Source organism: Gopherus evgoodei, chromosome 6 (genome assembly GCF_007399415.2).
Source record: "Gopherus evgoodei ecotype Sinaloan lineage chromosome 6, rGopEvg1_v1.p, whole genome shotgun sequence".
NCBI lineage: Eukaryota > Metazoa > Chordata > Testudines > Testudinidae > Gopherus > Gopherus evgoodei.
The window spans coordinates 94880646-94905371 of record NC_044327.1 but is presented as its reverse complement, the minus strand read 5'-3'; the positions used below and the strand labels follow the sequence as shown (position 1 = coordinate 94905371).

The following is a 24726-nucleotide window of genomic DNA, read 5'->3' as shown; positions in this document are numbered from 1 at the left end:
TCTAACAATAATGTTTCACCTGCCTAAAATTCTCTGTTGTTCTAATTGGAAGAGGTATTCTTTACTTCCTGAATTTGAGTGTAGTGTACCAAGCACTTTTATGACTGTCATGTTCCTCCACTGAGGTCGCCACAGTTCAAGGGTGTGTAAAGAGATCCCTATATGTTCAGTGTATAGAACTTGGTCCAGCAACCCTTACTCACAGGAATAATGGCCTGAGCCTCAGACTAATGATTTGTAATTCGGTACAGTGCTTTTATGTTTGCAACAAACAGTGCAGGCCAAATCCAGAACCCAGACCTGGCCCAAGAAGCTGAGCCAGGTGCTCAGCAGATGTGTAAGAGGGAGGAGAGATCCTCCACTGAAGCCACATAGCAGCTGCACAGCCACTTTAGGTATGTCTACACTGCAATAAAACACCCACAGCTTGCCCATGTCAGCTGACCCAGGTTCACTGGGCTGTAAATCGCAGTGTAGACATTTGGGCACAGGCTGGAGCCTGAGTTCTGGATCCCTCCCCTCTCACAGAGTCTCAGAGCTTGGGCTCCTGCCCAAGCCCGAACATCTGCATTGCAATTTTTCAGCCCCACAGCCTGAGCCCTTTGAACCCAAGTCAGCTAACATGGGCCAGACACAGCCATAGGTGGTTTATTGCAGTACAGAAATAACTTTGATGCAAGCTGCTTTTTCTACATAGCTCCTTGCATAGCTCTTTATGCCAGAGATTGGAAGGGAAGAACTAGAAGATCTGTCTAGCAGAAGATCTGTCTAGTGGAAGATCTTCTAGCCCCATTTCTCCCCAGGGCACCCAGGGTTCCTCCTACTTGTTGTGTTGCTGTCTATGGGGACTTCATATATATGCTCCCATTAAGCATGTGCTTCACTCTAACTTCTTGAGGTCAATGGCACTTCAGCATTTCTTAAGTGTTTTGTTGACTCAGAGCCATAGAGGATATTGTCCCTACTCCCACTCCAGTTCCCACAATGCAAAGAAATGGCCATAGCTCTGTTGTCAAGATTCCCATTGCAGAAAAGGAGGAGGGGGATTGTAATTGACTCTTTATGAACAAAAGCATCAATTTAAAATTTGTTCACTTTCTGTTTAGTAAAGTATGCAGCCAAGTCTGGCCTCCACTGTGCTGGTTTCAAGTGGAGCAGAATTTGGCTCTATGCTGAAGTCTTATAAAATGAGGATTAGTGCACTAATAGTCAAATACATTAAATATGAGTATAATGTAAGAAAAATGTTTTTCACTAAATGTTTCCTTTGATATTTTCCCCTTTTGAAAACTTGCAGTGGCATTTCTGTGACATTAGTACGTCTTCGCAGTTTTGACATCTCTGTGCTGGCTTTAATTTAGAAATATGTAGTCTGAAGGCATTTAAGTTATACTAAAATACGTTATGCATATGGATTATGTTTACAGTGGGCCAGATTCCAATATCCTTTACTCACATTGACTACAGCTTAACTGCACAAGTTGCCCTAGTGACTTCAGTAGGACCACTTGTATAGTAAGTTACTATTCAACATGAGTTAAAGTTATCAGAATATGATTCAGTGAAGACAGTAATGGAGGAAACAGAAAAAAAAAATACCATGGTTGACTCTGATCAGTGGAAGACCTACAAAATAATCACACACAAAATCAATAAGCTGAACTAGTCTGCAACTCAGAATTGGAGTGCTGATAGTTAATTACAAGGAAGAAGCTAATGGAATGATTTAAGGTTGAAAAAGTGATTTGTTAGGTACATATTAGACTTAGTCCATGCATGAAAGTCTCTTTAATCATAATTTCTGTCTTTAAAACACTAGTAAACTGCAATATTTATGATGTATAACACACACCTTTGTGGTGACAAATTTAGGGATGGCAAGGACAATATCTCTCCACCCTGTCCATAATATTGACAAATGTGCTTTCCACTGTCAAGGCACCGAGGAGTTCCAATATTGTTTTAATTTACATCGTTGGATTATTTTCCACAATGCTTTATAGAAGAAGCAGTCTTGATGTTGCACCTCGACTCACAGAGTATGGCAACAATTTAAACCACAAAGTCTGTTTCCTGGGGCTGGGTCTTTTTTTCCCTTCCTCTCCCGTTTGTATTTTTGAAATATATAATGGAAATAGATTATATGGAAATAAGCAGTAAGTTTTCTGCTTTAATTACTGCTTGGTAAGTTTGAATCATCTAGTAGGTTTTATCAGCATTACAGATGCCAGAAAAGAAACACCCAACAGCAATTCACATAATTTAATCTTCCAGTGATCTAACAAAACCTATACCCACATAAGTTCATTTTACTGTTTATATGTGTATATTTGAGAAGGCTTACTAGCAGAAGAGGTCAAAACTAAACAATGATCAATAATCGGAATAATGCAAACAAACAACAAAAACAAGCTCAAGTTCCACTTTGTAAACTTACCCAGTGTTCCACAGGGCTTGTTTTTATAAGTGCAGATATCGTATCTGTTGAGGAGAAAAACAATCAGACACAACTTTTAAGAGGGTCATATCTGTGAGATATTTTGCATATTTATCACATTTCTATATCGTAGGTCAAGTTGTCAGACCACAATCAGTGTAATTATGTGCAGCCAACTAGTGATGGCATTTTCTACACTCTGGTGTAAACCACAGGCTGCAGTACGCTCATGGTCTTTGGCCTCAGGCCAGTGGGACACCTGCCAGTAAGAAAAAAACAGTTAAAGTGGATCTTTGTAATCACCGGCTCCATAAAACAGTCTACCATGCTGTTATGAAGTTACAGCTGCATGCCTGCAGACTGCTACTCCTTCAAGAGGCTACTAGCAATGTTTATATTTCTAAATCTGCTGAAACATTTTCTTATTGTGGACATGGCATATTTTACAACATTGAACAGCTTTCATTTTAATTGCTGCTGTTCTCTCTGATTTTCATTAAGTGTAAGTGTTTACTATTAAACCAAAATTATCAAAACTCAGGCAAATAAGAATCAGGTTTCTCCTTTTGTTATCTTCCAATTATTATGTGTGCTTTAAAAGTAATGCATTGTAAATTATTAACATTCTTTAATTTTTATTATATTTTTTTACAAACAGCTAAATAAATTGTTAAAAGCTTCCCTCATTTTAGATATAATCTTCCCAATACTGAAGTTCAAACAATGAGTCTCTGTTCAGATGACATGGTGAAATAAACATATGAGTGTTTTGGAGCCTGTAAAGGAATTAAAACATGTTTCCTGCAGTACAGCTAATATCCAGTGTAAATAATGTGGCCAATGGACTATAACTGCATATTTTTAAATGTGTAACAGCCACAATCCTATAGTTATGATATGCCAGCATTATTATAGACCTATGTTTTCAGGGATTTATAATGATTTCCTTGCAGTATAATGTTTCAGAGCATGTATTTACAAGGTTTTTGCACTATGAGAAAGTAAAACCAATAAAGAAGATGAGGAGACATGGATTCCTTTTTTCACTCTCATTTTTTAACTTAGACCTTTTTTTAATTTCAGACTACTAAAATATTTTAAAAAACTAATAGTACCTGTTTTAAACATGGATCAGTGACCATTTATGAGTAATGTATGAGACGTATAAACTCTTTAAGTGCCAGAATAAATTTTTGTCTGCAACCCAACTCCATGGACTAAATTTCTGAGTGCAAAATTAGGCCCTTAAACCTGTAAGTGCCCCACACATGTAGACCCCTCTGTCCAGGTGTAACCCTATTGATTTCAGAAGGGCTCCACATGGGTGCAGGAATCTGCCTATGTGGAGCAGTGGGCAGGAACATGGCCTAATTGTGATCTCAGAAATGTGTGTATTCAGTTCCCACTTGAAGTGGCTCAAATTGTATCATAATATGTGCATGCAGAGTTCTTACCAATTTCAAGAGAAGCCCTATATGGGCATCCAAGGCCACATTTTAACCTCATTCCTCTTATGCAATTTGAGGGATGGGAACTCAGATCAGATCAGTATTCTGCTATTCAATGTGTGGGAACATAACTATCTAATAGGTCACACAAATATAAATAAGGAGATAGCAAGATTTTTACCGCACACTTCATGTCATTTACATCTTTGAAGATGCAGGACTTATTATTTTGCATTCTGTACAGGGCCCGAACCTACTCCTATTGAAGCTATGGCAATACTTTTGTTTATCTCAAGGGCAGAAAGATTGGGCCCAGACATATTAAGTGAGAAAAAGTAACTTGTTTGAATACCATAAATATGTAGCTCTGAACCCAACAAAAGAAAGTACCTGGAGTAAATAGTAATTTTTTTACTATTGTGTTGTAGTATTTAATGCTACTGGGAACTGAACAGTTAGACCAGCACACCTTGAAACAAAAATATATTCTCAGGGGAAAATCCTGCCCCACTGAAGTAAATTGCAGCTTTATCACTGACTTCAATGGGGCCAGCACTTACCCTTAGAGACTGATTCTACTCACAATTATACTGGTATGAATCTGCAGTAACTCCATTGCACTCAGTGAAGTTTCACCAGTGCAACAATAGTGAGATCAGAGTAAAATCCCTACTTTCTCTCACATTTTTGAATAATCAGCACCATTTATCAATCTGATTGTCCTGTGTACCTTCTATTATTCAGTTATGTAGAGTAGATTTACTAGGAAAAGTTTTATGAAAAAGAAATTTCAGTGACAAAACAAAATGAAATTTTGTGGAAAAATAATTTTCTACTTTCTGATCAGCTCTAACTATTTTGTAAGAAAACACCTCAAACAGTCAGACTATTCTAAATATGGCCTCACTAAACAGTCCAATGGTACAGGCTAGAATATTGTCCTAATGACATTCATAATTTCTCTTATGAATTCCAAACCTTTGTTTTTCTGTTAAACAATGCCAAAGGATTTATTTGATCTTCTATAGATCTTTTTCATTTTCTACCCTTTGTGCCACAAGGTTCTGGATGCTCTCTTATCATTTGGTTTGTTCTTAAACTCATTACCTAATATTTCTATGAGGTGAACCGCACAATTCATTCATCTGTTTGTGTACTTGGTCTATCCAAATCATTCTGAATTGTACTGGCCTTTTCTTCTTTTGACTCCACTTCTTCTAGCCTTGTTTTGCATTACAGTGGAATCTACTCAATCAGGAAGCCCCAGTGGATAGCTTTTCATCTTGATTAAGTGTAATTGTAATGTAACAAAAAAGGGATTTCAGTAGTACAGTTGTTACTGTCTGGGGAGATGCATGTTACTGGAGATGCCTATAATGTTGGGAAAAGGAATTATCTGCATTGGATTAGCACTGAGCCAGGTGTCTGCCCAGAAATGGTAGAAGAGACTTTTATGAGATTTGCAATATTGTGGGCCAACATGTGTAATGGACGTGTCTGAAAGGAACTGACTAGCAGATAGGAGTAAGCAATGGTGATGCAGAGTATATGTTTTCTGCTTGTATCATAAACAAAAGAAAGAATGAAAGCTGCTGTTAGAAGTAAAAATGTACAAAAGCAACATTAGACAGAGACACACAAAGACCAAATGCCAGTGAATGTTACCAAATCACCTGAAAGCATCCCTATTAAGGGGATTACTTTACTCACTAAGCCACATGTATGAAATAGAGATGGCTGGTGATAGACAAGACTTGAAGGACATGTGTTTTAAGCAAAAAGCTGAAGAAGGAGAAAGTAGAAACACAGCAAACTGCATATATTCCAGGACTAGAAGGGACCATTGTGATAATTTAGTCTAACCTCCTGTAGATTACAGTTCCATAGAAAAAAGAACGAGCAGTACTTCTGGCACCTTAGAGATTAACAATTTGAGCATAAGCTTTCATGGGCTAAAACCCACTTCATCGGATGCCTGCAGTGGAAGATACAGTAGGAAAATATATATATACACAGAGAACATGAAAAAATGGGTGTTGCCACGCCAACTGTAATGAGGGTAATTAATTAAGGTGAGCTATTAGCAGCAGAAGGAAAAAAAAAACTTTTGTAGTGCTAATCAGGATGGCCCATTTCCAACCATTGGCAAGAAAGTGTGAGTAACAGTGGCGAGGGGAGGGGGGGAGTGGAAATTAGCATGGGAAAACAGTTTTACTTTGTGTAATGACTCATCCACTCCCAGTCTTTATTCAAGCCTAATATATGGTGTCTAGTTTGCAAATTAATTCCAATTCTGCAGTTTCTCGTTGGAGTCTGTTTTTGAAGGGTTTTTTTGAGTATTGCGACTTTGAGATCTGTAATTGAGTGACCAGTGAGGTTGAAGTGTTCTCCGACTGGTTTTTGAATGTTATAATTCTTGACATCTGATTTGTGTTCATTTATTCTTTTGCACAGAGACTGTCCAGTTTGGCCAATGTACATGGCAGAGGGGCATTGCTGGCACATGACGGCATATTTTACATTGGTAGATATGCAGGTGAACGAGCCTCTGATAGTGTGGCTGATGTGATTAGGTCCTATGATGGTGTCCCCTGAATAGATACGTGGACAGAGTTGGCAACGGGCTTTGTTGCAAGGATAGGTTCCTGGGTTAGTGTTTTTGTTGTGTGATGTGTGGTTGCTGGTGAGTATTTGCTTCAGGTTGGGGTGCTGTCTGTAAGTGAGAACTGGCCTGTCTCCCAAGATCTGTGAGAGTGAGGGCTCATCCTTCAGGATAGGTTGTAGATCCTTGATGATGCACTGGAGAGGTTTTAGTTGGGGGATGAAATGATGGCTAGTGGCGTTCTGTTACTTTCTTTGTTATGCCTGTCCTGTAGAAGGTGACATCTTCAGTTCCATAGAACTTTCCCAAAATAATTCCTATAACATATACTTTAGAAGAACATCGAATCCCTATGTAAAAATTGTCAGTGATGGAGATTCCACCATTACACTTCCTAAATTGTTCCAAAAATGGTTAATTATTCTTACCATTAAAAGTTTATGCCTTATTTCCATCTGGGAAGGGGACTATAAAAATGCCCAAATGTCAGTGAGGGTACTTGCAATGGAAAAGTTCAGGCTGGAGGAAAGTAACTAGTTAGTATTTCAATGAGAGGTGAGGCTCCCTTTGCCATTCCTCTGAAAGGTTAAGATAATTACCGATGCAATTTGCATCACTTACTTGAGATGTAACTTTATTGGGGGATCTATTTAATCAGGATGTTTGTCAGGAAACCAGATTAAACCTAATGACTGATATGGTACTAACTCAGAGGGAAGAGGGACATTGACCAAAAATTATTAACACTACTTTCTTTTCAGGAAACATTTCTAAATAGCATATCTATGAACTGAGGGTTTTTTTATTTTACTGTTGTTGTTGTTGTTAACTGAATCTTGCTTATTCTTACCCTTGTTTCTCATCATCGCAATATCACAGATTTTGACTGTAAGCTCTTCAGAAGACATACTGTCCCTTACAAGCTTATACAGTGCCTAACACAGGTGTTCTCAAACTTTCTTTGCTGGGTCTCCTCTTTCAAAATATTTCAGGCTCTGATGACCCCCCCAAAAAAGTGATGACCCCCTCACACATACCATGCCACCCTTCCTCTGCATTGTTGCTGGCAGCAGCACTGCCTTCAGAGGTGGGCACTTGGCCAAAAGCTGCCGCTCTCTGGACACCCAGCTCTGAAGGCAGTGTAGAAGTAAGGGTGGCAATACTGTGATCCCCCTACAGTAGCCTTGTGAGCCTCTTTTGGGTCAGGACACCCCATTTGAGAAATGCTGGCCTAACACAACTGGGCTCTGAACTCAGCTAGGACCTCTGACAATTACCATAATATAAACAAACAATCTGATTCCATCCACTTTTTTGCTTTTCTCACCCTCTTCTCCTGCCTGCATATCAATCATATTGCAACCTTACACTGGAAACACTTACTGCTGCCCAGGTCACCTGTCTAGGTTTATACTGAATCTAGCCCCCTAAGTTTCATACTTCAGTGAACTCAAAAACAAAGCAAAACACCATTCAAAAAGACAAATTCACCTGATTCCAACATAAAAACATAAATTGGTTCAGACTTTCTCAAAAGTGAGCCTTTGGGCTCACAGAAAGGATTCACAAGCATCACAGAATCATTAGACAAGTCTGGGTTACATTTCAAAATCATTACACAAAACAAAAGCAGGCAAGTTTTATGTGGTTTGGCGTTTCAAACAGCTATGGTTTGTACACACAAATGCAGTTTTTGCCTGCACAAAGTGTATGTATGTGTTTTTGCAGGTGCAATTGGTGCCCTCAGTGTTAAAGGAGTTGTGTGGACAAATAATTATACCATAAATCTAATGTTTAGCAAATTTAGACAGTTGCTATATAAAAATGAAGGTTTTATAGCGATTATTCACCAGTTCATCAAGTTTACAACATCTTAATAATTCATTTCATGTGCACATCTTACAAATAACAATATATTTTACAACAATACAACCATTTTGATTTCTTTCAAAAAGTTTTACTATAGCATTTGCTTAGTCTTACAGAAAGTGGTATACCACAACAGCATTTTGCCTTAAAATAAAGTACACATCTTATTTGGTTTCTTCCTCAAAAACCTCAAAACCAAAGGAGCTATTTAAACTAAGGAAGGAAAAGCATAATATACATGTTACACATCACTCAACAGAAATAACTTTTTCTATTATTAGTTTTCCATGTCTTTTAAAAACTGCCACAGACAATCAAAGTCTGGCTCTAGTGGGCTTCATTTCAGTACTTAACTTGGTTAAATAAATGAAATTCTGAATTATAGTTAGGAAAAGAAGGTACTTATCTTGTACAGTAACTGGAATTGCTTGAGATGTGTCCCTATGGTGCTCCACGTCAGGATGCACATGCATCCATGCACTCTTAATCAGTGATTGTTGTCAATGGTGTCTGGGTCCGTGCCTGTGTCCTAGATACTTTGGTGCTACAATACATGGGTAATATAAGGAAGGGACAGATCCCCTGCCACTCCAGTTCCTTTTCAAAAATGAAAGACTTCAAGACAGAAGGGAAGGAGAGCAGGTAGTGAGCAGCCATAGGGACACACATCTCAAGGGACTCCACTTATTGTACAAGGTAAGTAAAGTCTCCTTTTTCTTTGAGTAGTGCCCCTATAAGTGCTCCATATCCGGATATTCATAAGCAGTACCTCAATTATGAAGAAGGGTGCCAAGGAGTCAGACTCAGTACAGAGAGTAGAACAGCATCACTGAAAGGTGCGTCAGCTCTCAAAGAAGGCGTGAGAGTGTAGTTCTGCGGAAAGCGTGTACACTGAAAGACCAGGTGGCTCTCCTGCAGATGTCTGAGATAGATACATTTTTCAGTAGGGCTTCAAAGGTAGATTGAGTTCTGGTGGAATGAGCAATCGCCCTCGGAGAAAGGCAAGACCCCAAAGGCTTCATAACAGGTTAAGATACATCCTGCAATCCATTTGGACAAGCTTTGGGTGTAAAACAGGTGTCTTTTCATTCATTCTGCAATTGAGATGAAAAGCCTTCATGAAGCCCTAAGGGGCATAATCCTGTCTACATAAAAGGTGAGAACTCTTCTTACATTCAGTGACACTTATTTCTTCTTTGGAAGAGTGAGGTTTGGAATAAAATACCAGTATGTGAATATACTGATTAACATGGAATCCTGACAAAAGTTGAGGTCAGATGCAAGGGTGTGGCTGTAGCATCACTCTGTCATGACAGAATACTAGGGTCAGCCATCAAGGCTCTAAACACCCTTTACTGTTAAGCTTGCCTTACACAATCTGCAAAACAATTGGTCCTTACATGCAAGAAGCATAGATATTAGTAGTTAGGAAAGATGTACATAAACTGTGTAGTGCGTGACATAAATTGGAATTGCAGTATGACCTTGTACCTAAACCCCTTGCATCTGGGCCTGGCCAGTATGTGCAAAGAGCTGTTATACACGTAATACACTAACCTAAATGATGCGCTGGAGTCAAACTGAGTTTTTTGGATCCCAGAGTACTCTACGAAGTCTTCTTTCAGAACTGGACAAAGCATTCTGGATAAGCCAAGCGGAAAGGTCTCAGAGGGAATGCCAATGTAGGTGAGTTTTCCCTGTTGTGTGTTTTTGACTATTAAGCAGTACTATTTGCTCCTCTGGAGAGCAGTCTTGTTCTATACCAGAAAGCCAGCTATTAGCCACACCTTGAGGTGAAGCACCAATATGTTGGCATGTGACAGACCCACACCTCAGTGAGGAGCTTGTAGGAAAGCAGAGAGGGTCACAGAGATATGCAAACCAGCTCTTGGAACCACACCTGTCTCAGCCATGACTGCTATGAGGATGGCTACTAATTTTTCCTGTTTCAATTTGTTAGGACCTTGAACAGTAAAGATGTTGGAAGATAAGTGTATAATAAAATGCAAGGTCAAGGAATGACTAGGGCATCTCCCATAGGGTTGCAACTGTGCCCTCTCCTCGAGCAGAATGTACTGCATTTGGCATTGGATGGTGTTGCAAAGAGATCTATCTTTGGATGACACCAGGTAAGACGTATCTCTTGGAATATCTCCCACTCGTAGTCAGTGTGAACATGCCTGATGAGACAGCCTGCTACTGTGTTCTGTAGTCCTGGTAGATAAACTTCTGAGATATCCATGTGCTGTGATATGCACCAATGACACAGTTTTATGGATTTACCACATAAGGACCGAAATCTTGCACCTCCCTGTCTATTGATATAATACATTGCTACCCTGTTGTCCAGCATTATTTGACAGTTTATTTGACGGAGTTATTGGCCTAGTGGAAGGAGGGAAATGTACATGGGATATATCTTGATTTTAGTGAGGTTTTTAACACAGCCCCACATGACATTCTCATAAACAAACTAGGGAAATGTAGTCTAGATGAAATTACTATAAGGAAGGCATACAACTGGTTGAAAGGCCATACTCAGAGAGTAGTTATCAATGGTTTGCCATCACAATAGGAGGGTATATTTAGTGGGGTCCAGCAGGGGTCAGTCCTAGGTCTGGTACTATTCAATATTTCCATTAATGACTTGGAGAATGGAGTGAAGAGTTTGCTTATAAAATTTGCAAAGGACACTAAACTAGGAGAGGTTGCAAACACTTTGTAGGACAGGATTAGAATTCAGAATGACCTTGACAAATTGGAGAATTGGTCTGAATTCAACAAGATTAAAATCAATAAAGACAGATGCAAAATACTTAGGGAGGAAAAATCAAATGCAAGTACAAAATGGGGAATAATTAGCTAGGTGGTGGTAGTGTTGAGAAAGAGCTGAGGATTATAGTGGATCTCAAATTGTATATGAGTCAACTATGAGATGCAGCTATGAAAAAGACTAATATTCTTGAGTATATTAACAGGAGTGTCATATGTATGATATGGGAGGTAATTCTTCTGTTCTGCTTGGCATTGGTGAAGTCTCAACTAGAGTACTGTGTCCAATTCAGGCATCACACTTTAGGAAAGATGTGGAGAAATTAGCAATCTAGAGATGGGGTTCTTAACCTTTTTCTTTCTGAGGCCTTCCCTCAACATGGTAGAAAAACTATAGGGCCCAGCAAGGGTGGGTGGGGTGGGATGGCTCTGGGCCAGGAGTGGGACTCCGGAGCATAGCCATACATTTACTTCTATTTTGGGGTGGCAAGGGCCAGCAGGGCTTGGGCCAGCTCTGCACAGTGGGATCTAGGGAGGGGATGCCACCTCCACCCCGACTCACCTCATCAGGCCACCCCACCTGTCTGCGATTGTGTGCCAGTGATTACTCCCCAAGGGCTCTGCTGGGCTCAGAACTGCCTGGGAAGCTCTGATTGGCTGCTTGAGCAGTCAAAGAAGGTGGGGAGCTGAGGAGCAGCCACAAGCCCAGGCACCAGCAGCACATGGGGGAATGCCACAGCTGCCCACTCTATGGCACCACCAGCCAAAGGAGCAGCTGCCCCTCACTGCTTGGCTCTGTCTTCCTGCCTAGGATCTGGCCAGAGAGTGGGGCCTGAGGAGTGCTGAGGGAGAGGAAGAGGTGGGGGGTGTAGCTGCCCTCCAGGACTACTTTGGGTAAGGCACTGCAGTTTGGGGGACAACAGCCTGGGGCCCCCTCAACTCTGCTCATGGGCTCAAGGTTTCTGCTTGAGGTGGCAGGGCTTCAGGAAGATGGGGAAGCTTGGGGCTTCAGCCCTGCACTGCTCCCAGATGCAGGGGGTGGTGTTTCAGCCCTGCATTGCTCCCAGCCTCAGCCCTGCGGAGTGGGGGGGGGGAAGGCACCATTGCTTGGGGCTTCAGCACTGGGGGGGAGGCGCTGAGGTGTGGGGTTGCAGCCCCATGTCACTCTTGGCTTCAGCCCAGTGGGGGGAGGGTGCTAGGACTCAGAGAATCAAGTTTCAGTGGTGGGGCTCCACGCCCCCCTGAAAGAGCTTGCAGACCCCCGGTTGAGACCTGCTGGTCTAGAGGATATCAGCAAAAATGATAAAAGATTTAGAAAACCTGAACTCTGAGGAAAGGTTAAAATAAATGGGTACATTTAATCTTGAGAAATGAATACTAAAGGGGTATCTGATAGCAGCCTTCAAATATGATAAGGCCTGTTATAAAGAGGATGGTGGTCAATTGTTCTCCATGTCCACTGAAAGTAGGACAAGAAGTAATGGACTTAATCTATAGCAAATGAGATTTAGGTTAAATATTAGGAAATACTTGCTAACTATAAGCTCTGGAATAGGCTTCCAAGGGAAGTTGTGGAATCTCCATCACTGGAAATTTTTAAAAAAAGATTGGACAAACACCTGTCAGGGACGGTCTAGATTTACTTGGTCCTGCCACAGCACAGGTCCCTCCCAAACCCAATGATTCTATAATTATTCTGATTGGGTGGCTCCTGATGTTGGGTAAGAAGTATTGGCAAACATAACAAACCACTTTGAACTCTAATATGTTGATATGGAAGATCACTTCTTGAAGGGTCTATTTGCCTTGAGCTCTGAAGATTTGGAAGTCAGAATCTCAGCCTATCAGGAAGGAGAAGGATTGTGAGAAGGTAGTGTTTCTTCTTCTTCAGCTGGCTCTTGCTCCTCTGTAAGATTCTGCTGGATGCCAGGTAGGTAGTTGTTGTTACTAACATGCCCTCTTACAAGACAGGATCCTGTAGAACTGGTCACCACAAAGGGCCCACAGGTTCCAATAAGCCCACTATGATGAGGCATAAGGGAAGGGGCAGAGCGACAATGTTGTTCTTAACAATGTTACTGGTGCATCTCCTGCTGGGATTTTCCTCCTCAGAGTGTACTTTAAAGGAGAGCGGCTGAAAGGTGGAGGAAACTTGTATAGACACCTCAGAATTGGAAAGGTGTCAACCCTCATGTCTACCAGAGGGGCAAGTGGTGGTGCTAGTAGTGGTGATTGAGTCAGTACTGCAATGAACAGGGTCCTGTAACTGCATTGGTACCAGAGGTTGATAGTTGGTTGGCTGGTAAGATGGTACTGGAGGATGTTTTGCCAGTACCAGCTGGAAATCTCTCTCTGTACCCTCAAAGTGTATCTGTGTGGCTGCTGACTGTTTTGGTACTTTGAGTCACCATCAAAAATGACAGGATCAGCAGGTAAGTAGACTCTGGGAGGTGAGTTGGTGCTAGTGGAGAGTGTCTCTTGCAACCCTTCAGTAACAGTGATTCAGGATCTTCCAGTATTCAAAAGTCTTCATGGACTAGAAGCCTGGATAGGAAAAGGGACACAGGAGTCAGTACATTGGGTGGTACTAGAGACGGTACTGAAGTGTGATCAGTGTGCCCTTCATGTCTGGGTACAGAAAACAGCATCGATTATAGCTTGACTCTGAAGTCCTTGTGTTTCAAAGGCACTGAGATCAGTGCTGATGCCACTTTAGGTTGTTTAGCTGATGGCTTCTCACAACAAGGGGTGGTCTTCTTAGCTGATGCCATGATCTTGGTACTAGGGGAGATGGGAATCTCTGCAGTAAAGGTGCAAGGTATCCTGAAATCAGATATAGGGAGTGACTTTCCCTTTCTCTTCTTCCATTCTGGATATCCAAGGTCTCCTTTGAGGGCCTGGATGGTTCTGAAGGACCACCAGGTCTTTGCTTACCATCACAACAGAAATAGTCACCAGGGCTCTCTGAGCAACTGGATCCAAGATATGGGGGGTGAATCGGACTCCACAGGTCTCAGAGAGTGCTCCAACAATACAAGTTTTAGTCTCTTCTCCCTCAATTCCTTAAATATACTTTTAAAACCCAAGCAGATCTTACATTTGGAGGAGATGTGAGCTTTTCCAAGGCAGGAGAAGCAGCTTGAATGTTCATCGCTGTGGCAGAAAGACCTATGGCAGGTCTGGCAGAGTTTGAAGCCAGGGTTTTAGGAATAACCTGTATTTGAGGCCATGGATCAATGCCCAGGAAAAAAAACCAAAGGCTCAGACTAGGAAAATGAAGAATGAAAGGGCAACCCTTCCTTCCTCTGCTCCCCTCGCCCAAGCACAAACTATGTTAAATAATAAAACAAAACAAAAAAGAAAGATTAAACGAGAGAGATGGCAAGTTAGTGAACACTGCAATGCTCTGTGTCAAGCTGCAGGCAGTTGAGAAGGAACTGGAGTCAAAGCGAGTCTGCCCCCTTCCCTATATACCCTTATACCTGAGCATGGGGATGTCTAGGGTACAGATGCAAACTGCAGAAACTGCTGACAAAAATCTCCTGTTAAGAGTGCACAGATGCATGCATATCCTGATGGAGAGCACCCAGAGGGCTACTACTCGAAGAACTATTACTACTTTAAAGTTATAACTCACTAATAGAATTATATTAAAAAGGGCTTTCAGGAGATGAATACTTGATTTTAGTATATTTTACACTGTTTTTAAAATTACAAATGCAGACACCAGGGTTAAAAACGATTCTAGGTGATACAAGCTCTTCTGTTCATATTATAATTTTTCTTTAACAATTTTGGCACCATAATATTTAAATCGTAATTGTGCATTTACCATACTGTACACATCAATGTATTCAGGGCAATTATATACAACCTAATTTTGTAATGATTGTATAGAGGTATTGTAATGTCAAACGTAATCCAAAATGTAGTTATTACAAAAATAAGATTTTACAAAATTTGAGTCCAACAAAAATGCATCTATGATGTTTCCCTGAATTTCTTGCAACTCTGTCATGAAGTATTGCACTGGTACATGACAGAGATGGTAGGAGAGCTATTGAGGGGATGAAAGTAAAGAAAGTTAGCAGTGGATGGGCAAAGGCAGACGAGAATATGGTTGGAGAGATAGAAGGTGGCTTTCAAGGCAGTATTACCTGGCTGAGGCTTGAGGCATGACCCCAAAAATCAACAGTCAGACCCCAAAAGTCATGAGATTGTCTTAAAAACTGAGATTTAAAAAATAATAAAATTTATGATTATTTGTCTTCTGATTTCTGACCTTCTAGGGTGCATTTGGGACACATTTTTACTCCACAACCATGAGGGCTAGAAAATTCCTTTTTTTAATTAAAGCTGTGATTCTCACATAATCACTTGCCTCCAGCAGCTGGGGTTTTAAGAAAAATACCAAGTAATCATAAGATTCAGAATAAAATCACAAAAGTTGACAACACTGTTGAGAGCAGGTGTGGAAGTTAGGAGAAGGAGTGAAAAGAAAAACGGATTAAGGAGTAGGGAAAGAGAAGGAATAATGAAATAGTGCTAGACAAAACAAGAGTCAGAAAGAGATGAGGATGAGGGAACAGATTATAGGAGTGGAAAAGGTGAAAAGATAAAAAAAATTAATTAAACTGGAGTTACGGTTGAGAGTACTAATCAGTAACTTACAGGTAACAAATTTCGAAGGAACATTGCAGTTATACAACAACCACCACCAATAATTGATAACCTAGTAAATTCAGAGTTAAAGATAAACACAAAAGAAATCCTAATATTTGAAAGTATGGAAATGCCCAATTAAAGTCACTCAAACAACCTTAACTCTCTCCTTATCAATAATCACATCCATCTTCATACCTACTTTGCAAGGTATATTATTTTGGGATTCAAGGATTTTTTTCAGAGGGCTTTGAATTTTTTCAAACCTCTGATAGTGAACTTCTTGCATCTGGAGAAGACTGTACTTGTACAGTTTGCAGACTGTCAAAAATACTCAACACATAGCACTGGTTTTATAAATCATTTTTTGCATACTTGTCTCCAGTACTAAGCGTGATACTTAGTCACACATCACCCATTGCTCTATTTATTAAAATACCATTTCATGGATTGAACCTAGAAGGTTTATGTATGTAGATATGCTTTCATTGTTTCTAATAACATATTCCACTCGTGGCACATGGAATCTTAATAAAGAATGGAGTGTAATTGCCTTCAGTATGCTATTTGTCTAATCAGTATTTTTCTATAGACTGTGTATGGCTGCAAAGGAGACTAGAGTCAGCACAACTACTTTACCCTGTAGAACTAAGTACTCTATCTTCCTAAGGAAAATGATCAGCCTCCAATCTCATGAAACTACTTTGTTTGGCCATACCCATATTTAGTCTAGAAACAATCTTTCTGAAAATTTGTATCTTGGTGCACAAACACTGATGAGTGGACAGTGGCTGAGCTCACCTGGCATGACTGGCAGATCTCCTAGAGCCGATGTGGGGCTGTGCTTAAATAGCATGTTAAAGCACTGTGCAGTACTATACAAGTCCCCACACAGCTCTGTGCCTCAGTTTCCCCTCCTGTGAAATGGGGATCATGGTAATGTGCCACCTTGGTAAAATGCTTTGAGATCCTTGAACAAGTTGTGCTGGAGGAGGGCAAAGCGCACAGATTGGACCAGTAATACTACTTTTCCCTCTTTTCTACATTGCTTTTCAGCTTCTTCTTACTGCAAATTGTTTCATATAGCTCTCCTGCTTGCAGCATCCAGTGGCTACAGATCTAGCAGCTCTCTCATTCCTACTCCACCATGCATTTTTCTTCTGTGAGCCTCAAAGAACCTTGTTTCCAACAGAGTTTTCCCCACCCCCACCACTTCAGGAACACTACCAACCAGAGTAGCCTGACCTAAGCAATCATTAGCCAGGGTCCATATGTAAGCCTATCCCATTAGTAGGCAGAACCTGGTCTAAACCACAATTCAGGATGTGCACCAACCATGCCTTCCGGCCTTTATTGCCCACAATTAATTAGACCCAGCACATCTTCCTCAGAGTATGATAACTGCATTCTGAGCAAGACAGACATTGGTTCCCATTCCATCACCCTCCATCCTCCTCCAACCTGCTCTCTGCTTGCCTTGTCTTACCCCTTTTTCTCTGGGTTTGGTGACTTGGTTAATTGGTCTACCTCTACCCCTAATTCCAAGTTAGACCCCCTCAAAAATCTTGATGTGCTACAAAATGAATTTTTACCCTCAGTTAAAGCTAAAAGCAATGATACCAAGACCCCTTTGCACTCTGCTTAAAGATCTTCCTCATTGTCTTTTGCCTATGATGACTTTTGTGACATGACATCTTTCCTCTCATTTTCTCCTTTGCTCCACTATGGGGTGACACACACTATCTGGCTCCACACCTGGATGCAGACTCCATCTCACAGTCCCATCTGAGCCAGGCACCTTTCAACAGGATCAAGCTGTTCGAGGAGACTTTGGATACAGCCATCCAGGAAGCCACTGAGCTCAGTAAACTTCAACTTCCTAGTCAAGAAAAGGAAAGAAAAGGTTCACCTTCAGATACTGACTATCAAGAACTAGCTCCAGTAGGGATTACAAGTATATTTTGTTCCTCCAGAATCAGAAGCAACTTCATTGTTCGTCAGCATCATTCTCCTCTGCTCCTAACAGCAGTGGCTTCCTACCCAAACTCCATAGATCAAGTCCCCTTTACACTCCAGCCTCCTTCTGCTCCCCTAGACTACATACTTTGATCTCTGTTGCCCCTCTTAACTTTGTTTCCCTTTAGACTTTATAAAGTCCACAGTACCTTCTGTGGACCTCTGTAAGTTAGTGGGATCCATGGCAAAGTCCACACTGGAGTCAGCAGGGAGTTAAATCTGGGATTGGGAGTGAGAATGAAGGCATGGAATCTATGGAGAAGATAGGTTTGAGAACAGAGGGCAGATGATTCAGGGCAGCCATTGTGGGAGAGTATGGAAATAGTTGGAGGGGCTGTAGGGATTCTCAAGGGAATCTTGTGGTGAGTGGGTGCCTTGCAGACACTCTGAGCTGTGGGAAGGGAAGGTAAGCTCTAGAGAATTTAGGAGCAGTGTAGGTCTACAGAAATCACAGGGGACAAGGATGATGAAGGACCGTTGCCTGAGTTGTGCTTAGCTGATGCATTGCTGCTGATGGCTGCCACCTTCCCACTATAAAATTGTATACACAGTTACAGATAGTAAAATACCAAATAGTAAAACGCTAGTGTTACATGAATGGAAAGAAAGTAGTTTTGCAGTTGTGCCCAGGAAATCATGGTTCTATGTTTCTCCATCTTCCTTTTGAGCTCTATGACTGATTTTTTCTCCTGTTAGACTGAAAGAAGGATCATCACCATAGGAAAAGACCTTGAAACATGTACATGGGTGTGACTGTGTATGAAAATATTGCTGCCTGCTCCTTACTGGTGGGTTGAGAAGATTCTGCCACCACAGCCACCCATGCTAGGGTGAGGGGATTAGAAGATTCTGCTACCTCCTGTCTTCTTCAGTAGGATTTGAAATTTACACAAGTATGTTTCCCCTTCAGAGGAAGAAATTTCCACCACTGGAAAAGTACAGCAGCATCAATGTATAAGCCCCGCACCAGGCAAGGAGGGGTTAAGGACCTGATCTGGACTGGATTGGCCTCACTCCTCCACACCTACAGGTCATCTCAAAAATGGAGGAAGAGTTTAAGAGGGGGGAAGTTCAGTTCAGTATCAGACAGCTCTGGGAGAAGAGAAGAATGCTAAGCTTCCCAGCTCCCAGAAAGAGAACAGAGCCTATACCCTTGCCTACCTGAAGGCCCAAAGTCCCTCAATGAAAGGGAGTAATATCCAGCAGACTTTGAACCAGACTGCAGCCAATCGAAGGTCCCTCTGAAGGAACAGGGGCCAGTGGCCTGGTTGTAACAGTCTGTATATTTCTTTTTCCTATGTTTATTTTGCTGCTCCTAAATAGTTTGTTTGTTCCCTGGGACCAGAGCCCTGACAGGACATTAATGAGATAAGACTCTGGCTGGGAGGAGGATGTGGCCAGATGCCTCAGATTCAATACATCAAAGGTTGGAGAGAGCCACTTCCTCTCCTCCCTGAATATTGACTAGGTGCAGGGAGTCTCATTTCCTGAATTCTTCTCAGCACCCAGAAAAGTTTTCAGAAGACATTCACATAAGTGGGACTTCTTGTCACCAGAAAGGAATGGGGAAAGCTGTATATGTTCAAGTACCAAGAAAGAGATATATTGACAGTTGTATATGGTGGCACTACTGGCACAACCATTGAAGCCAAGAGAATGCATGAAAAATAAATATTCCAGCGATGTCTGTTTCTTTGGCAGGTGGTAACAGATGTCAGAAGCAGGTAACTAAGTTAGGAACTCTGGCTGCTTGTGGCTGGGGGAAGCAGTAGTCTGTTATTACTCATTTCTTTCCTCCAAAAAATTCACCATTACAAACCTGCTTAGTGACTACTTTTCAGTTTGAAGGCTATCTATACAAGGGAAAGGGTTAGAGACCTGCTTTAAAAAAAATATTATGCCAGTAATTTGACACATTTTAGAAGTTAATGATCGCCCGATGAGCCACTGTGACATTCCTAATTTACAAATATGCTTTTCCAAGTCTCAGAATTCATCCTGTGCGCTAGATCTTACCAATATATTTTAATTAACATAATTTGAAATTTCTATGACAATTTTGAGAAAAGTTGTAGCAAAAAAAAATCTTAAGAACATGATGTCTATTTTTTCTAAATTACATAACTCAGAATAATTGTTCAAATCTCAGATTTGAACAACGAATAGTCCACTGGCCATAAAAAATGTCTCCATTGAATTTCATTGCCTTCATTTAAGGAGATCACAATAATCTGGGACACAGCAAGACTCACAGTCAAGACACTGTAGCAGACTTCAACTTCAACCTCAGTGGAACATATGGAAGAGACAGTCTCCTCAGTAACTGGGCTTCAAATATCTTAGACTTCAAAGGTTTAACAACTGCAACTTCATTCAAAACTAAATTGGTAGGCTGTGGAGAGTGTGGCTCTCTGTTCATGTGACCATACCACCCAGAAGAAAAGCTATTGCATTCTGCAGCAGCACGGGCTCACAAAAGACTCTAAGTGTATGACAGTAATCCAGTCACAAAGACATGAATAAATGTGACAAGGTTCATATACAAGAGAAAGGGCTGCTTTTCCAGAGAGAAAGTGATATAGACCGCTATATCCTAGAAACAAAAAGGAATCCAACTGGGGAGGAAGTTAAATAGCAGCTTCTAAAGTTAAACACTTTTATATCTTCAGAACCAGTAACTTCTGCTGAAGAGTGCTAAACTAATTGTCTGAAAATCTCTCTCAGCCATTGACACTGATATTGAAGTACTGGGCAAGACTGGAAGACTGAGAAAAAGAAAATGGAAAATATGTCTTGTCAAAGAAATTAGATAACTTTTTTGATGAAATCATACGTTTAGTTGACAAAGGTAACTACGTTGACACAATACACGTGATAGAATATCACTCCCTTCTGAAAGGCACTTGACTTAATATTGCATGACATTCCATTAAAAAAATTAGCACCGTACCAAATCAATAAAGCACAAATAAAGTGGATTAAAAATTGGCTAAATAATAGCTCTCAAAAAGGAACTGTAAATGGAAAATCATTATCCATTGGAAGCATTTCTAGTAGGATCCCACAGGGATCCGTTCTTGGCCCAATCCTATTCAATATCTTTATCAATGATGTGAAGGAAAATATAAAATTGTTGCTGGTCTGGTTGAGAAGTTCAATGAAACTCTAAAATCTATGCTTGGAATGTATGCAAATAAGAGAACCAAAGATTGGGAGGAAATGTTACTGTACTTGCTTTTTGCTTATAGGGGACTGTCCCAAGAGCCCAGAGGGTTTGCTGCATTCGATCTTCTATACAGAAGGAAAGTGAGGGACATCTAGATCTTATCCAAACTCCTGGGAAGGAGACACTTAGGCACTTGAGCTTACGGGTTAAGAAGTGACAACTCTTCACTGATCTGGATTGCACCCCCAGAATGTGACACACGTTGTCATTAAATTATTGTTATTCTTACTTTTATAGTGTAATGTAAGGAGGAGGTCATGGAATTTTTTTAACTTTGAATAAGGGGTCAACAAAATGAAATGGCTAAGAAATACTGGACTAGATTATCAAGTTCCCTTCTGGCCTTAAAATCTAAGAAAACAAGACTTAAACTATAAATATTATTTGAAAGGTTATCACTACACTGACAAACACAATTCCAAATAAAAAAGTCCCTTATTACTCTAGGTGAGTCCCCTGACCAACTAGCGCCAGTCTGTCTTATCTCAGTCGAACTTCAGCCAGTTCCCACCTATCCATGTCCATCAAAACTTCGTCAGGTACTGAGAAAGCAAACAAATGAAAAGGATACAGAAAGCTAAATATCATCAACACACAGGTACTGTAAATCAACACCTTATCATATTTCTCAGCATATTTCATAAACATTGAACAATAGGTGTGACCCTATCAAAATCTGTGGCATTTTGCCTTTGGGAACCCCTGAGGAAGATAAAACATTATTCAACAGCATCCTTTGAAAATTGTGGGTTCAAGTCTGGCTTGATCTCACACTGAAATGAAAGGCCTCCTCCAGTTCACCCAGCTGCAAAATGAGTACTTGATCCATCAGGTTAGGCAATCAGAGGCGATCAGATGTGATGCTGGACCACATCATTCCCTTGTGTCCTGCTGGGGAATTTTGGGAAAATAGCTAACCTATAGGGCCTCAGCCTAAAGGACATTCACCCAGAACAGCACCAGCAACTTGTAGGGCAATGCTCTTTGGAATGTTCTAATGCACAGAGAGCTGGGAGGAAGGAGCATTGTCAACACCACGTACACAGGCATGGTTGGGGGCATCCTGCCACATGGCAGAAAACAGTAATCTGAACAATATGTAAGAAGCCACTAACCTAATCCTCTAGCACATAGGTTCTCAAACTGTTGTCTGATGACCACTGGTGGTCCGCAAGTTCCATTCAGGTGGTTCGCGGTTAGTTCCCTCTAAGGTGCGCACCTGGATAGCCATACACAAGAGAATAAAGGACCATCCATCTAATTAGTGAAGCTGTGCAGGCATGGCTCCACTAATTAGGTGCCTGGACCCTGGAGCAGACGCACATGTAAGGTGAGGTGGTAGCCTTGAGGGGAATATGGAGTAGGTGGGATGAGGCAGTGGGGTGAGACGAGGGGGTGGGGGGAATTTGGGATGTACAAGGCTGCAGTGGCCAGAGAAAGAAGCAACTTTCCCCAGCTCCAAGGCTGCGGTTGCCAGGAAGAGATTGCCCTCCTTCTCAGGCTCAGCTCTGTGGCTGATGTGGCGGGGGAGAGCGGGAGAGCCCCTGCCTCCTTCTCAGCCCCAGTTAATGGGCTGCCACAGGAGGGGAGAGAGACCTCCACCTCCTTCCCAGCCCCAGCTCAGGGGCTGCCATGGCGAGAGAGGGGGCACAGCCATCGCATTAGAAAGGTAAGACTACTGATATTAAAATATGAGTTGTGTGCTTTTATTTGTAGAACAAAAACACATTAATTATTATTAAAGTTTTTTTATATAGCGCTTTTATCCAAAACGCTTTACAATGGTTAGCTAACGGTACAAACAACATTCACTAAATGGTCTGCCGAGACCCTCAACAATTTTCAAGTGGTTCACAAAAAAAAAAGTACGAGAACCACTGGTCTAGCTGAAGAAAAACATGGGTAAGTGATACAGCTACTAATCAAGTTTTAACTATGTTGTGGGGAAACAAATCATATTTAGCTCAAACTATACCAGTAATGGGCTACAAATATAGTTAGGCTTTGTCTACACTATGCAGCTTTTAGTGGCATGGCTTTGCTGCTACACCTGTGCTCCTAAAAGGCACGCAGTGTAGCTACTGTTTGCGAGGGGAGAGATTCTCCCGCTGACAAAAAACTTCCACTCCCAACAAGCAACAGTAGCTCTGTCAGCAAGAGAGTGTTCCTGAAGACAAAGCACTGTTCACACCAGTGTTTTTCCTGGACAAAACTTTTGTCTTTCGGGGGGGCAGGGGGGTAATACCTCTGAACAACAGAAGTTTTATCATTCACTTGCTAGTGTAGACAAAGCCCTACAAGTTGTGCTGTGGATAGGACCTTTCTTCCTTCTTAAAATTTTCAGTAAATTATGAGTGACTAACTTATTTGTTTTTGGGAATACCAAAAAATTGATTTATTCATTGAAGGCCCAACTCTACCATTTTTACTCACACTGAATGGTATCTTACCTTGCAAGTGGTCCCACTGAAACCCTTAAGGGCCAGCTCCTGTAGTGCTTAGTCATATAAAATATCTATAGAAATCAGTGAAAGTTTTACCTTAGTAAAAAATGAAGGATCAGGACCTCAACTATACAGTTATTATATTGAATATGCAAATAATAAAACCCAAGTGTGTTTTATTGCCTTCATTATGTAATTTTTCAATTATATCAATGTTTTATCTATTTGATGAAAATTGGTAAAAACATCTAAAAATACAAGATGTAGATGTGGAGAACAGGAAAATATTTGTATTATTATTTGAAACATTACATGCCCCTCAGCATATGTGTGATATTACACTACCTGAATAATTAGTTACACCAAGAAGAGTCATTAAAAAAAACAGGCAGGAAATGTAAAACAATGGCCTAGATAAGGAGCATCCCTTCTAACACAACAGCCAGATTTACCGTCATGAAGAGGGGGAGTCCTCTTCCTCAATCCTGGCAACAGGGCTATTTGCAAGGTTGGAAAACTGGAGATCAAAAGACACAGATCTGTTAAATGATCTGTCCTGGGAGGAGAGGGGGGAGAATTGTCAGTGGATGTAGGCTGACACAGACAGGGGTTTGCAGCAGACAAGCTTTAGGTTGGTCCCCAAGAAATCAGGGGACATCAAAGCTAAATCACGTCTACCTAAGGATTTGAGGGGAATACCTGGCATAAGATAGTATGCCTACAGGTCTCTGTTGTTTTAAATCCATTTCTCAATGGCTCTGTATGTTTTGGCAAAATAAAAACTTCGTTTTGATGAAGCTGCTTTTGTGTCACTGCACACTTAATGTCCACATACTCCTGATGGAAAAGTCTAGCAGGAGTCAAGCCCACTGAGACTGCTAAGTAACAGAGTTGATTAACTCGGACACCCAGTTGGAGAGTGGCTGGATCTCAGGATCCCATCCAAAAGAGAAATGGAGGCATAGGCCTGCCACTTGAAAGAGATGCTCTTGGGGGGAGTGGAAAGGGAGCAGCCTACCCAGGGACCATGACTGTGTATACACAAACATACAAAGAAGTAAATGAAACTCAGCAAAATGTGGGACCAATTTTTTTTAGTACAAATAATGAGCCAGATCCTCAGACGGTATACATTTCTATAGATCCATTAACTTCAATTCATGTGAAATAAAATATTCAAAAACAAGTGATTTAGGAGCTTATGTCCCATTTTCAAAAATGACTTAGGCACTTACATCTTAAATTCCATT

General features: G+C 41.0%; 1 protein-coding gene across 1 annotated transcript in view; it reads right to left on the bottom strand.

Annotated features, from left to right (window-relative positions):
* The window catches only part of ADAMTS6 (ADAM metallopeptidase with thrombospondin type 1 motif 6), a 309713-nt gene that overhangs the window by 183047 nt on the left and 101940 nt on the right, over positions 1–24726 (bottom strand). Inside the window, exon 8 of the mRNA XM_030567610.1 lies at positions 2438–2481. Within this exon, the coding sequence (XP_030423470.1) occupies positions 2438–2481 (44 nt within the window). The remainder of the gene's footprint in view (positions 1–2437; positions 2482–24726) is intronic.